Source organism: Mastigoproctus giganteus, chromosome 5, assembly GCF_048544385.1.
Source record: "Mastigoproctus giganteus isolate SK-2022 chromosome 5, ASM4854438v1, whole genome shotgun sequence".
Taxonomy (NCBI): domain Eukaryota; kingdom Metazoa; phylum Arthropoda; class Arachnida; order Uropygi; family Thelyphonidae; genus Mastigoproctus; species Mastigoproctus giganteus.
Window position 1 is genome coordinate 174,018,549 of NC_143579.1, and position 16,783 is coordinate 174,035,331.

Here is a 16,783-nt window from a genome sequence, read left to right on the forward strand (position 1 = left end):
TATGGTGCCTCCTATTAGAAAATTGATGAAAATAAAGAAAATGTGGACAATGACGTACCCAAATATACCAACTGCAATTCGTTTCGTGCCTCACGGTGCAGTACTACCTATTCCTGAAACACCCGACCATTTTTCTGTACACTCTGATGCACATTAACTTGATACACACGAAGAAGTACAGCAGTCGTCTACGTCAAGGGATCCACCATTTTGTCCAAACCTTTATCTTTTTGAACCACATAAGATCACAGAAAGTGAAATTAATGACCTCATCAGGGATCTCGAACTGCCCAAGAATAAGGCAGAGTGTTTGGCCTCGAGGTTATAACAGTGGTATCTTCTAGATCATGCTGTGAAAGTGACATTTCGTACTCGAAATAAAGACTATGATAAATTCTATCAAACAGAGGGTGAACTCACTGTTCGTAAGGACGTTGATGGTCTAATGGCAGCAACCAACATGAGGCAGGTTCCGGAAGAATGGCGAATATTTATAGACGCTTTTAAGGTTGTTCGTTGTGTAATAACATAGACTTAAGGCTATGTTATTACACAACGGAAATATGCTGCCTTCAATACCTCTTGCGTATGCCGTCCACGAAAAATAAACATACGCACACATGGAGAGAATCCTCTTGGGTGTACACTATCAGAAGTATGAGTGGCAGATATGTGGTGATTTAAAGGTAATCGGCATTTTATTAGAGTTACAAGTATTGTTGCTTTCTCTGAGAGAGGGATAGTCGTGACAAGTATATGCACTACGAGAAGAGGAGGGCCTCAACGAAAATCATTAACATTGGAATGAAGAACGTAGCATTTAAACCTCTGATAGATCCAAATGAAGTTTTGCTTTCACTACTCCACATCAAACTGGAGATCATGAAAAATTCCGTGAAGGCTTTCGAAGTGAACGGTCCTGCATTCACATACTTGCAAGAGAAATTCCCAGAACTTAATACAGAGAAGTTTAAGGTAAGCGTGTTCACTGGTCCACAACTAAGGCAACTTTTCAAAGACGAACAGTTCGAATGTGTCCTTAGTAATAGCGAGAAATCAGCGTGGAAAGCCGTCGAAATGTTTCGACTGGTTTTCTAGGAAATGTTAAAGCTAGCAACTACAGGCAGCTTGTGGAAGATCTCATTACTTCTTACGAAAAACTTAGACGCAACATGTCATTGAAGTTGCATTTCTTACCTCACACCTGGATTTCTTCCCACCAAACTGTGGTGCCGTCAGCGACGAACATGGTGAGCGCTTCCATCAAGACACCGCAGCGATGGAACAAATATACAAAGGCAAATGGAGTGCCGCCATGTTACCCGATTATTGTTGGATGGTGAAAAGGGATGCGCATTTCAAAATGTATTTATTGAAGCGTTGTCATATCAATCTGTACTTCAAATATTCAGAGGTCTGAAGACAGGATTCAGCAGAACCTTGAAACGTTGCCAATACTTTAAGTAGATAATGTGGTAACACTTAAATAAATAAATTTTAAAATACAATCACGTGGTATAACAGTGTACTTAGCAGTGTTGTAATTCAATCTGTACGTTTGATTTACTATGTATCGGCCCCATTTCACACAATTCGAATGGCACTAGTCTTTGAATACTTGACAAGTACACTTATATTATTATTATTTTATTATTATTATCTTTATTTCTCCTAGGAGATACCCGGTTACAGCCACTGACTAGGGGGGTGTAGATACATATTCTGTTATGCAACAGAGAATAATGTTATATCCCTTTGGAAGTTCATGTCCGTTCCTCATTGCTAGTGAATTTATTTTTGGTAATAGTCTGTTTGCATTGCTTTATAACTCTTTCCTGCACTCGTAAAACACTGCGATCTCTTCGATTTACACATCGTTACATACAGATATATATTCCTAATAAAGTGATCAGGCAGTGTACATGCACTCTGGTTATTAATTCACCATGGCAATACAGCAGTTTCACCACTTGTCACTCGTTTGAAGAGTTTTCTGTTCGAATCCTATCAAAAACTAAAGGATTTCTTAAGAGCCTTTATAGTTGAGACTGTAGTTAACCAATCTCGGGCTAAGGGAGTAGGATTTTTCCTGCCGTGTTATGTGACGTGTTATTCTGGGCTTTTCAACTCACAAAGTGTAAATCTGTTCGCGAGACATAACACACTAAGTAATATATCCTAAGATGCTGATGCGCTGTAGTAGTAGTAGTGGCATGTGATGCAAGAAACCAAGTGTATGAGCTTATGCAGCCTCAGCCAAAAAAAAAAAAAAAAAAATCACACCATTCCCTCCAAATACCTGTCCAGTTCCTCCTTAAATTTATTTAACCTATCAACTTCCATAACGACAGATGGAAGTTTGTTCCAGCAATTATCCACCCACTGGCTAAAGGCATTCCGCACATCTATTCTACATCTGTCTTTTTCTTAATTTGAATTTATGCCCCCTTAGTTTCGTAATCTGAACAAGTGGAAGGATCCCATCAGAATTCAGCGTGCTCAACCCATTCAAGGCCTTATACACCTCAACCAGATCACCGCGTAGGTGCCTAGTCTCCAGCTGCTGCAATTTGCAGAACTTAAGCCTTTCCTCATTCCCCTCACCAATCTTGTTGCCCTTCTCTGTACACGCTCAAGCAAATCTACATCCTTCCTAAAACGAGGCCTCCAGACCTGTACGCAGTATTCAAGGCGTGGCCTGACGATTGCCTTATACAGAGGGACAATCAACTCCTTTTCCCTGCTAACAAAATTCCTATATATCATTGACAAAACCCCATGATCTGCCCAGGCAGCCTGTCTGCATTGCTCCGAAAACTTCATATCTGACTGCACAATTACTCCCAGGTCTTTTTCATTTTCTACCACCTTAAGTGTAGTACCACACAGTTGGTACGTTTCTCTGGGGTTACTTCTACCCATATGCAGTATTTTGCATTTGTCAAGGTTAAACTTCAGTTGCCACTTCTTAGCCCATCTGCCCAAATTTTCTAGATCCTGTTGCAGTAGCACACTGCCATTACTGTCATTAACAACCCTGCCAACCTTTGTATCATCTGGAAACTTCGACACTAAGCCTGATATACCTTCATCAATATCATTGATAAATATACAAAACAACAGTAGACCCAACACCGAACTCTGTGGGACTCCACTAATAACATTAGTCCACGAAGAGCAGCACCCACTGATTACCACCCTCTGTCTCCTCCCACTCAACCATCCTTTTATCCATTGTAGCAACTTACCCTTAATACAATTCTGCTCCAATTTGTACAATAGTCTTCCATGCGGAACAGTGTCAAAAGCTTTCCTGAAATCCAAATATATGATATCAAAATTATTTTTTTGCATCCAGTTCCTTTGTAACCACATCATAATATCCTATCAAATCTGTCAGACAAGACCTTCCCTTAAGAAACCCATGCTGTGTCTGAATTATTGCTGCAGTCTTGTCTAGATGATCCTGCAATGTATCTTTAACCTGTGACTCCATTATTTTACCCGGAACAGAAGTTAAACTAACTGGTCTGTAATTACTCGTGTCACCCTTCGATCCCCCTTTGTGAATTGGGGATACATTTGCACATCTCCAGTCAGTGGGGACCTCCCCTGAGTCCAAGGATGCTCTCATAATTATGGCTAACGGTTTGCTTAGTTGCTTTGCCGCCTCCTTTAATATAACTGGATAGATCCCATCCGCCCCAGGTGCCTTTCTTATGTTTAACTTCAACAATTTCTCCTCCACTTTGCTCTCAGTTATTACAAAATCATTAAGCACCTTGCTACAATTTGATAACCTTCTGCCATTTTCAAACCTTAATAACTCCTCATGAGCGAATGTAGATGCAAAATACTCATTCAGTTTGTTTGCTATCTGAGCAGGATCATCAACAGTCAAACCATCGATATCAAGTGGACCAATCAGATTTATCCCCTTCCCTTTAGTTTATATAAGTAAAGAAATCCTTGCTGTTTTCCTTAGCATCCTTTGAAATTTTTTTCAAAGATTTCTCGAAATCTGCCTTCGCCTGTCTAACCTCCTTTGTGACCTGATTACAGACTAGCTTATATCTGCCATAGGCTTCTGAGTCGCTTGATAATTTATATGCATCCCATGCATTTTTCTTCTCTGTCACGAGTCGCATTAGTTCATTTGATAACCATTTGGGCCTAAACCTTGAACAATATTTCTTAATAGGTATGAAACTTTTAGTAGCTTCCACGATTAATTCCTTGAATGCTTCCCACTTAGAATTTACTGTTGGTAACATCGTCAGTTTATGTACAGAATTTAAAAACTGTCTGAGACCACTGTACTCACCTTTACGGAAGCAAAAACCCTTTTCTTTACCCCTGATGGTAATTATATCTTTAAGTAAATCCCACATCAGTACACTGTGATCACTTCCACCTAGTGGTTCCTTTATCTGCAAATTCTTAATACACGAATGATCACTGCTGATAACCAGATCAAGTGTATTACCCTCTCTGGTTGCGTCTTGAACATTGTGCTGCAGAAAAGAATCATCCAATAAATCCACAAAAGTCTTACTAGTGTGTGAGTGACCAACCCACAAGTTCCAGTCAATATCTGAGAAGTTAAAATCCCCCATTATAAGACATTCTGATTTACTAGCCCACTCTATTTCTCTGTACAATTGTTCATTGTACTCATTCGAGTCATTAGGCCTATAACACACTGCTACTCTTAATTTTGCTTTCGCAGTGCTTATGTCACATCAAACTGACTCAACAGTGCACTGTTCATCTATATCAACTGGATGCACTTCTTTTGATTTTATGTTTTTCTTAATTAACAGCATGACACCTCCTCCCTTCCTATCCTGTCTATCCTTTCTGTACACATTGTACTCCCCAAATTCCAATTCTGCATTCCTAATATCAGTGTGCCACCACGTCTCTGATATCCCAACAATATCCGCCTTTGATGACTTGACCAACACTTCAAATTCATCAAATTTATTTACTATACTTCTATCATTATTATACATGCAAGCATACATGCCCCTATTCCTATTCCTAGTTACCCTGACACATCCCATATACCCACTGTTTCACGATTACTGCTATCAGTCCCTGAAACCCCCAGGTCGCTGCTTATTCTAATAGAAGTTGTGCAAGAATCACCTTCACCTCTGCCTGGGGCTACTTTTTACCTTTTAGTCTGTTAATCCCCCCCCAAGCTAGCAGTTTTCCGACCCACCTAACACTGCCTCGATAGTATCAGCAAATATTCTTGCACCCTTTCTATTTAAGTGTATCCCATCCCTGTAGAAGCAGTCTCTCCTGTTAACAAGCACAGACCACGCTGAAAAAAATTCTACCCCTTGAGCCTTGCACATTCCCTCCAGGGCCGAATTGATTGACAAGGCTCTCATCATGTACTCCCTCCTATCGTACCTGGGCAGAATTGCAGACACTTTCAAATTTAACCCCAACTCACGACTTTTTTTGCAACATTGACCTGTACTTTTTAAGTAAATCTGCAGATCTCCTACTCTTAATATCATTGGTGCCAACATGTACAACAATATCACCTTTTGTGCCCTTAAAAGATGATATATGCTTTACAACGTCATCAAATTTTGCCCCTGGCAGACATACCCTGGTCCTGTTCCATCTATCCTTTTTACACAATATATTCCTCGTCTCCCTGACAATAGAATCACCAACAATAACTAGTTCCTTTGGGACCAGCGCATTTTGCCTTGGAGATTGCCGCTGTGTTGCCCGATGCCCAGGAGTGAGCTCTGGCGTTGAGTTGGGCAGCTGAAAGCCCTTCATATTAATTTCTTCGAGGGCATCTACCCTACACCTTAAGCTCTCATAGACGCCCAGTAGAACGCTGAGTTGATGCCTAATTTCTAGACACTCTCTGCACCTCGCACACACACAAAGACATTCTCCTTGGCTAGATCATGTTCTGTTCCAGAGGGTTCGGCAAACATTTTACAAGTTGCACATTTTTTTAGGCTGTGATGCGTTGGAGAATCGCCCCCCCTCAGTTCTCCCCCGAGTCACAGCACTCCTGCTACTTTGTGCCCGTTGCTTTGCTGCTCTAGTCTGGGGCATGATATTTTAAATTAATAAGATCAATAAATTTAATTAATTAATTGTCAATATTACGCTATCTAATAGAATCCTAAATGCAGTGATGCGTATTGTGCTATATAATTATACGTTAGATCTACCTAGTTATCACAATTAAAAATTTGAATTCCCTACTACTCTATACAAAAACAGTGGCTGCAAGATTCGAACGAAATAACGGTTTTACGTATATTAAGTAGTAATCTACAAAAACTATTTCTCTAAATTAAAAATAAAAATAACCAACGTAACTATAAGACTACGTATAAAGTACAATATAAAATAACAATTAGGTAAATAAAAAGGCAAACACTTATTGCTTTTTCGGCGCCTGTAATTCACAGCTGTAATTTTTAAAGATAGTCAGCGCTCTCTCAAAAACCAATAAACATCGACAAACACTGGTTATTATACATACATGCATAAAAACTTGCTGAAAATCAACAAGATGTGATATAATTAATACCATAATATTTCTATGCGTCGTGCTGTGAAGGTGGCATTATGCCAAATGTTTGAAACAATAGTAACCAGGCTAATGCTGTAAGGTCATGATATGTCATCCAGACTTAGATTGTAATAGTTCCAATCTAGATTTAAATGATTTTATTGAGTATAATGCAACAGCAATTTTTAATTAATATTTATTTATTTATTAATTTTGCAATTAAATTTTAGAGAATAACTGACTATAGCGTTTGACTGTTCATATCGGGGTATTCTATGGTTTTTTAAAAATATAATTTTATATGATTTAAAAGTGGAAGAGAGTGACGAATCCCAGAGGGGAAAAAAGTAGGTTGCGTGGACTAGCTAGATAAAGAATATATATATAAATAAGTTTTTCAATGTAACTCTTTAAAAGAAAAGTTTAAAGAGTTACATAGAAAAGAGGTACACAGTAGATGAAATGATTTCAGTGAAAGCAAGTTTAATAAATTAGGTATGACAGATGCACCTAAAAGCGCACAAAGCAACATTACAGGATGCAAGAGTATATGTAAGTTGTAATAATAGTAATTTAATTAAGTATGCATAAATGGATATGAAAGTTACACAAGGTGTGAGTAACTATAAGGGTGAGGAAAGCAGAAAAAGAAGATTAGTGAAAGAATGTTAATATCCTAGAGGTTATGATGATTAAGTAAATTATGGGCTGAATTGCCAAGCCAATATAAAGTGGGAGAACTGTAAAGTAAAATTAGTACAACAAAATACTAATAAACTGCAAATAAAATAAAAAATAAAATGAAAATGGTACAGCTGTCATCAGATATGGGAGGAACATATTTAGTAAATGGTCTAATATAGGTAATGCAAAAAATGCTTGATATGATGTCAGCTGAAATAAATTTTGATACATGATCAGGTATTTCATCAGGGGACTACACCTGACCATGTATCAGGAACTGCGTTTCTATACTGTCTATAGTAGTAGAAGAAAAGTGAAAGGCCAAAAAAGGAATGAAAAGAAATTAGCACTTTCTAATACAGTATGGACAAGGCATACACATATCTATTTGAAAAAAATTCTGTCGTAGTGCGCGGTTGCACACTAATTCTTCCCATTACATTTTATACACAGTTATTAAAACACAACTGTAATACCCGCTTCTTCTGTTCATCATTCATATGTTTCTTATTTTCGGATTTTATTTCCTTTCCTCGATTATTATTATTTTTTTATTATATCTAACAACCTCTGCCCCACAACTCCTAACCTCCAGTATTGAATTCTTCAGATTTTTAAATTTTCGCATCATTTACACGAATATTCGCATACCGCAGCTTCCCACCGCAATCATTTATTTCTTTCCAAACTAATCCCAAACTTCTACATGTATTCCATTCCCGAGTCCCTTAAAATGATACCTCCTACATCTTCCATTATTCAATTATTTTTCAGAATTTTATCGTCGATACTGCACATCCTCCTTCCCAAATACTTTTAACCCTTAAACCTGTCACATTATTCAATTTTGTATTTTCGGATTGTGTTAGCAGTCTCTATGTACAACACCGAATATCTTCAGGAATGCAAACCGAGACTGCATCTTTACAAAACGATCGATTTATTGAATTAATTGACTAATTCAAGCTAGTTAAACTTCATGAGACAGTGCCTTTTACAAAATCACTGTACTTATAAAAAGAGACATAATATAAAACTATTCCTTCTGTACACAAAAGTCCGTTAATATTACGTGTTCATTCCTAATAGGTATGATACTTAAAGAAAATAGTAGGATGTCTTGGCTAAGTGCCACGGAAGGTTGCCAAATAATTCTAAAAGGCCAAAGTGGCAGCCTGCATTCAGTAATATAGATTCCATTGTCGAGGCCAGGAAGCAAGGTGACTGTTTTACACAGAATACAAAGGACGCAACATGTTTTAATAGGAACATTCGGTTCTAATGAATGCTTAATACCAACATTTTCTTCAACAGGAAAATTCCATGTACCAAAAAAAAAAAAAAAAAAAAAACCGTTAAACGAAAAGATCAGAGCAGTGCATAAAAGTCTGACGAATGCAGCGAGGGGTATTAAAATTTATAAAATGGTTTAATAAAACTAGCATGCGTTTACATGCCGAGTCCAATCATCCTGAAGCACACATTAGTCCTGACTTAATCACCGAATATTTTCTCTATCTTTTCATCCCGCGTGTCCAAGCAGTGGCTCACTCTGCCAAGTATTTATTCGAGAGTTCTTGGCAGACAAGAGGAATGGCCTCCGCGGGCCAGTTTTCTGAACAATGTCGTCATTTTTCTTCTTCCCCCATTATGCTTAAAGGGCACTTTTGTCCTTTCTTTCCACCCCAGTGTTTGCCCTGGTAGTTAGAAACACAGCGGGGTCCTTGTGTGAAGTACTACCAAGCGCTAAGTGTTTGAAAGCCATCACAAACTGACTCTCTCATACTTGAGTTCTTCTACGTAAAGAAGAAATATGCCCCTCTCGGTGCCTAAATAAGGTGATGATAATGAGGACAATGTATCGACAGGCTAAACCTAAGGCCACCGCAAAACTTACAATTTAACCTCAGCGAGGATGTAATATTATGCTTGCGGGACAAACTTATAAAATAGCTCATCGACTATACAGTATTTGTACCCCGTAATAGTACAGTAGTTTTTGCCACCATTTTGGGGAAGTTTCGCTTCGAATCCCATAGAGAAGAAATAAAAATAATTAATTAACGGCCCCCAAGGGTAGTAAGCTCATGACTGCGTGCATATTATGTCTGTAAAAACGTGTGTTTGCGAGCCATTTGCATGTTGTGCGGGCTGAAAAACCTGGAATACTCCCTCCGTCTGAGATCAGCTAAATACAGTATCGATTGTAGAGCCCTTTAGAAATTCCTCCTGTCATTAACGAGAATCAAACGCAGACCTCTCCAAAAAGTAAGTGGCAGACTGCGAAGTATCGTGCTGACCGGGATGCATCGTCTTCAACTAAAGCAAACGGAGAAAGTGCCACCCGCGAGTTATCCCTGGGTTTTTCAGTCTGCACATCATTCAAATCAGCCGGTGAACACACACTCGTACAGATTTAATACATTAGCGTAATATGGCCTGTAATGCTGATATGCTGTAAAAGCAACTGGAGTATTCGGACAAAGTGTTCACAGTAAAGGATATTCTTCGCATTATGAAATGTTAACTATTTTATTGGGACTTTTCATAATTTCCAGCTCAATCAAAGGATAAAGAAATGAGGCAACTGTTTTCGTTTCAAAAATTTTAATATTTTGTCAGTAAACGTTCAGTTTCTTTAAATTTTGCAGTCCGAGGCTTATTTATTTTGAAAGATCAAATCCCCCTCCCGCCCCATCCATCTACAAACATCACGTCGGTGATAGACACATGACATCAGCGAAACCCATTCTGCAGCTCATGCAATAGCCACACCCAATCGCAATTTTACTACAGCCTCTTACTTACAATATCACCCAGAGAACGAATTATACGCTGAGGAGAACACGCGCACGGTTTGTATATGCGCCCGCGTGTGTGTGTGTGTACGCTCGAAGTTGATTAATCGAGCCACAGCTGGCCTTCCTTGCAAAACGCTCGCTTCCGGCGTCTCGCTTTAATTCACATAAGAGACACGAGCTGAATAGTCACATGACGTCCACGCATACATAAGTGTACGCCATTGTGCAGTACTTGCATACGTCACGAGGAGGTAAATACAGTTGTTAAAATGATCGCTTTGTGTCGCTGAAGTTAGCACGGCCACGGAACGCATATTTCCAAGCCAAAGGATAAGGAACAATTGCTCGTACTTTTAATTCAAGGCCATGATCATTCAACTCACCGCTACAGCCAGATTTGTTTTCATTAGCCGCTGAGAGGATAGGCAAGAGGTAGGCTTCCAGCGCAAGAAGTTTCGTGACCATGGTGACGAGATAGCAGTTTACGGTGCGGACATGACCAAAGAGAAGGCAACAATAACGGTAGGTACCCTTCTAGCATACGTGACTCTTGTTGCGCTCGACTATGGGAACTTGAATCCCTGTTTCTAGTGAAAACGTGCCGTTACAATACACATGCACAAAAGCAGTCACAACGAACATACAACAGTAGATTTCTTACTACGACCTGGGTAGATTTTTCAGTAACGAAACAGACTTATTATATGGATCATAACCATATATTTATTAGCTTTGGTAGTTACAGTGATTGCATAAGTACACGTGCCTTGAGTGACCGGGGTTCAAGCCCGTGACGGCTAAATACGGTGCTGTTTCTTGTATTCAATATATCTTGCGAACTCCTCTGAGCGTTTGGTCGTCCCGGAGTATAAAAAGAAAATTTATTTTTTATTTTTACTGTAAAAGCCACTCGATTATTCTCTTAGGTAGAGATGACGTAGGTACGAGTACCTTACTCTCTCTCACACACACGCACGCTCACACCATTTTTGGACTACATCACGTTTCTTTGCCAGAACAGTACAACCAATAACAGTGAATTCAAGAAAGAACACAACAACGGGAAAAATCTAAAATCAGGAAAGGAATAAAGTAAATTATCATTTATTTTTTAAGGCACGGACGTGACCAAAGAGAAAAGCAAAAAAAGTTTGTGAATAATTATTATTTATGTTTAAGTTAATTAGGATGGCAAAATTCCGAATTGCTCCTTGGGCTGCACAGCGGGCTGTAAACAAGCCTATATCATATTTAACGAATATAAACAAAAGTACAGTGGTGCGCAAAAAATTACATCACTTGCAAAATTCATCGAATTTATGTGAAATTTGCAATATATCATATATGTTTTATAATAGCATTACTGTATTGTATCATCCATCTCCAGCAAGCTCGCTTAGAAGTCACGTGCCATGCATGATTGCATCACCCTAGCGGCAGTATAAATACAGTGCATACGCCACGAGCACAGTATTCTGTGTTATTGCAATGGCTAAGTTTTCACAATTAATACCACGTAGGCAAGTGTTGCTGCTGCGTTGAATGCAGAGGGATATTTTACGCAAGAAACAGCTAAAAGGATTCATTGTAATCAGTCAACAGTGGCACGTTCATTACGAACATTATCAGAAACTGGCAAACTAAACAGAAAGAAAGGAAGTGGACGTCCACGAATATCTTTTGCAGCGCAGGACAGATTTCTGGCCCGGCTGTGTCCGAAACAGAAGATCCTCATCGACAGATCTCAAAAACAGCATGGGAGGAGGATACAGGAGCAAAAGCAAGTACTGCTACAATACATTTGTACACAGACATCTTTTCTCATCGGGATTAGTAACGCGTCGCTCAAGACCTTTTGACGCAAAAAAAAAAAAAAAAAAAAAAAATTGAAAGCGCAGCGTCTCAAGTGGACAAAAGAGCATGCTAATTGGTCTAAGGATCAGTGAAAATGTGTTATTTTCTCTGATGAATCAAAATTCAAACTTGCATGGTTCGGACGGCCAGCAGACTGTTAGACGAAGAAGAAGGGAATTTTCTCCACAGTGAAATGTTCTTCATCTCAAATGATGTGGAGCTGTATTTCATATAGAGGAGTTGGTAATCTTGAATTTGTGAAGGGTACAGTGTATGCTGAGATGTACAAGAACATTTTTTGAGACAAAATTACTTTCCACAATTAGAAATCACTATGGGGATATTGCCAATTGCATTTTTCAGGACGACTTTGTTCCATGCCATAGAGCCAAACTGTAAATATTACAACATGAAATTAGCAAAAGATTTAAATTGATGAAACGTCTCACTCTTGCTTAAGCAAATGTAATTTATTTCGCTGTCTTTACTGGTTGAAGACAAAATCAATTCGCATAATAACATGGCCTGGGAACAGTCCAGTTCTCAATCCAATTGAAAATTGTTGGAACAAAAAAGTGTTTCAGTAATACGAAAAAAAAAAAAAAAAAACACTGAGAGAGCTGCAGGAAACATTGTCCGTGTTTGGTACCACGAGATTTCCCAGGATTACAATCAGAATCTTATCGAGTTGATGCCACGACGATGTGCAGCAGTCATAAAAAGCAAGGGGTGGGCCAACGAAAAATATCAGTGTGTTTATTTGGTTATATAGCTGTCGATCGTCCTAGTATGAACAAAGCAATGAAAAAAAAATCACTCTTTCCCAGAATTTTTGTTATTATATGAACCATAAGTAACATGCTGTTATTTTGCAGACAAGTACTTATTTCATTGTATATTTATCCATAAGGCATAAAGTAAATTTTTCTGCAATTAATAGTTTCGTTATTACTTATGTTATTTCAGTTAATCTATTTCTAAAAGATTAGCTGCCAGTATAAGGACACACAACCAAAAAATGAGATGTAATTTCTTTGAGAACCGCTGCATGTTAAATCTGATTGTACTCTTCTGTGTTACTGTAAAACTTGCTGGGGCAAAGAATTTGTTCCACGTTATTAGAGGTGACACTTGAAAACTAAATGGTGGGATTAGAAAGATAAGGTGTGTGTTAGGGGCGAAGGAAACTAAGGTTATGAGCCATCAGTATATTGTGTCTGTAACTGCGTGTATTCTTCAGTCAGTTTGCTGGACAAAAAATAGTTGTTGAGAGAAAAAGTCATGCTGCCTACGCCAACTAACTCACTAACGATTGTAAAAAATGCATATCAAAATTCCTCGCGCCACTGAGAGGATTTGAACTCAGGCCTTTTCCGTTTTTGTAGAAAAGGACTGAGTTCAAATGTGAGGACGGCGATTGTAAACACTGTGCTACCGTGAGAGCTGATGGGAATAGTAATGTATAACTAGTCGTCAAGATAATCGTACGAGGAAAGGGTGTGTGTGGATCTACTTATTTTTATGGGCATTAGTGGAACTAACTAACTAAATAAATGTTCTTGTTGTTTTATACTCTGGCACGACCCACGAACCAGTTAATCGTATTTAACAGTCACGCGGGCTTGAACCAAGGTCCACTCAAAGAGTGTGTGCTACTGCACTCTCGCTATTGACCACTCTGCTACGTCCCGAAGAGTGTGTAGTACGTAATTCACTTAATTGTGTATGTGGGAGTTTCTTGATAAAAATTCCTGATGAAATTCTTTTTAATGGCTTTATATTTGTTAATTAATTAGATCTGTAACAGTAAAGTACATCTCATCTCCATGGGTGAATTTCAGATTTCAAAGCCTTCTGTTTCAGAGTCGTAGAGATGAGTTATCCATTTATCGCACAGCAATTGGACATGAATCGTGGTATGTATGGCAAAAGCACATCACGTAATTGGATACGGAGTGAGATATTTGAACTCATTTTTTTAATCACACCCATGCTTTTCATTGTGAAAGCATGGGTGTGATTAGTGCCACGTAAAATATGCATTTTAACAGAGAAGAGCGTGTGCTTAAGAGCACTAACTTGCACCAAATTCTTTATTACCTTGAACGAACTGAAGCAAAACATTCAGAACACCATACGCGCTGTTAATGAATATATTCTGCATACATACAGCTACTTCGTTCGGGCAAAGTAAAAAAGTGAATGCATGTCTATACAAGCAAGATGGACACTTTTATTATTATTATATATATGTGTGTGTGTATATATATATATATATATATATTTAAATAATGGCTTAAAGTTTAACATAAAATAAAATAAGAAAATAAATAAATATTTATTTATTCAAATAATTCAAAATATGTTTTATTTTGAATTATCGGATATATATATATATTTTTTAATTTTTTTTTTTTTTTTCTATTATCAACTTGGTCTCCATCCAGAAAGCTCAGGCGACCCTGGCGGAGACCAACCAGAGAAGCAATCTCTACCGCCTGGCTCACCTCCTAGTGGTGTGTACAAGCAACATGGGGTACCACCAGGAGCCCCACGGTCAAGTAGCCAGAACACTACACAAATTCACATAAACCAAACCTCCACACACACACACACACTTCTGGAATTTTACTCTTATGAGGAAAACAGTACTCTGTTTTTCTCATAAGAGTAATAAAATAATAACCTCACAAGAGAAATAAAATAATAAATGTGGGAAACTTTCGCAGCTTTAACCACCGGTGGCGTCTCACCCCAAACACTATGTACATCTCCAGCACATTCTGTAACAGTTTTAATTAAATTATGTATTCGATTTTAATAAATCTTTGTATTACAACCTGAATTACATTATTACAAACTACAAATCATATTGCATTTTAATTGAATAACCAAGTATAAAAGGAAACTTAATTTATATAGTGATTTATCCTCATCGACAACAGCAAGAACTTTTAAAGGGCTTTTCAAGTGACGATTGAGTTAGCAGTATGTTTCAGTACATTACGTGCAATTAAAGTTAAACTCAGATTTACAATTACTGTACTTTAGTGGAAATTTATTAGAGTAGTAACGTGAAGAGAAGAGTAGAGATTAACTGGAACCAGTTTTTATCGTCATTCACATAATTAATAATTATTATTACGTGAATGATGGATAAAACTGGACCCAACCAATCTTCCCTTCTCTAACGTTAATAAACCAAATGATATTTGATAAATTAAATAATGAACTGCTTTCAAGAAGAAAAAAGTCAGAAGGATAACTAGTTATTAACAGTTCAACCAAGAATACATTTATGCAAGTAGTATACTATATCAATGTTTCAAGAAAATATTGGCAGTGGGAGTGCTGTGACCGGTGAAAAGGAGAGGAGGCTATTAAAGTAACTTGCGGTCAATCGGGAGTAGAACTGGGTATCACGGTAGGATCACTTTACTAAAGCTCATTTATATTCTGTGGTGCAATATTATTAAACTGAATTCTAGCTCAATACCATGCAAACCACTTATTCGTAAGTACTTGTTCTACTTTTGTATAACATTACCAGATGTGGCAGGAGGAAAGAATACACTACGAATTTCTTCGTAAACCTTGGCTCGACTGTCAATAAATTTTTATGAGAATTTCGGAATGAATCTTTTATGGAAGAATAATCGTGCCTTTGAATTTTATCTCAATTATTGTTGTTCAATGGCTGATTCCAGTACCTAGAAGTGGAGATGGTTTTCTTTTCTTTTTTTTTCAATTTCTCGTTTGTCTTCATCGTTTCATTATTCTTTAAGCTCTTCCAAAAGCTGATTTAAAAAGCTATTTTTAATGTTCTCCGATATCCTTACTACTTTGTAACACAAACAGTATGATGTATAATGGAAAGGGCAGTGGTGCACCCATAAATTTTATTTGGGAAGGAACGGGGTTCATGCGTTCCACATGGTAGCTTTAACAGGCGTCAACACGTGACGGTGTAACTATGTAATATAAAACAAAATGTTCTTGTGATGGGGAGAGTTAGTTCTCCGGTTTTTAATAGCCCTCGAAACAGGACTGAGGAAGACAGTTAAGCAATGAGTTCCATTTCTGACTTAATTCAGGTTCTCAGATTGAAATTCTATTCTCAGAACTGCTCTCGACAGATTTTTTAACTTGGTATTAATAACGCTGGCCAACACGATTTACCTCCACGATTAGCTGATTGCAGCCAATTGCTATGCGTTGATTTCGAAAATGATTCTTAAAATTTAGCATCACGTCACAGTTTATATATATGCAGGTTTTTGTGTTTATCCATAATATGTGTATTTTACTACAACTTAAGGAAAGAGATATAACAGTGATCTGTTGTATCACCTGCAAATAATAATTTTTCCGTGTGCTCACGGATGGTAGTAATGCTTGGGAGGGTTAATATGCTCAACCTTGTCTGTCTGCCTCTCTCTTTCAGTAACGGAAAGACAGTTGTAGTGTGAGTACGCGCAGTTTGTAGCGTATCTATTGCACATTGTTTGTTTCTTTCTTCTGTGCTTCTTTAGCACTGTATTGTTAAAATGTTTAAGCAGAAGCAAAGGAAGTGTGGGGATCACCCGGATAATTTCTGCTATCTACGTGGACGGTTTACAACAAAAACCCAGAAGAAGAAAATCAACAATATTACTAAACGTACATATTCTTTGTCCTTTAGTTGCAAGACTGGTGATCAGGGACAAAACTTGGGCTCCACGTATACCAACACCACATATCAGAGGATGTGGCTAACTGCGACAATTAAAAGTATGCCTTTTGCTGTTCCTACGGCGTGGCGAGAACAGCGTAACCACATCGACAATATCTATTTCTGCATGACAGAAATATCAGGGATGTCCAGAAAAAGCAAGTGCAGTAC

The 16,783-nt window shown here is 38.0% G+C and overlaps 1 protein-coding gene across 2 annotated transcripts in view; it reads left to right on the top strand.

Annotated features, from left to right (window-relative positions):
* Septin4 (septin 4) overlaps nt 1-16,783 on the top strand; it is a 171,859-nt gene that overhangs the window by 45,428 nt on the left and 109,648 nt on the right. Inside the window, exon 1 of one of the 2 annotated variants that reach the window (XM_090374272.1) lies at nt 10,321-10,569. The exons of the other annotated variant lie outside the window; for it this stretch is intronic. Coding sequence (XP_090230398.1) covers nt 10,543-10,569 — 27 coding nt within the window. The 5' untranslated portion in view covers nt 10,321-10,542. Of the gene's footprint in view, nt 1-10,320; nt 10,570-16,783 lie in introns of those variants that run through there. 2 annotated transcript variants of the gene reach the window in all.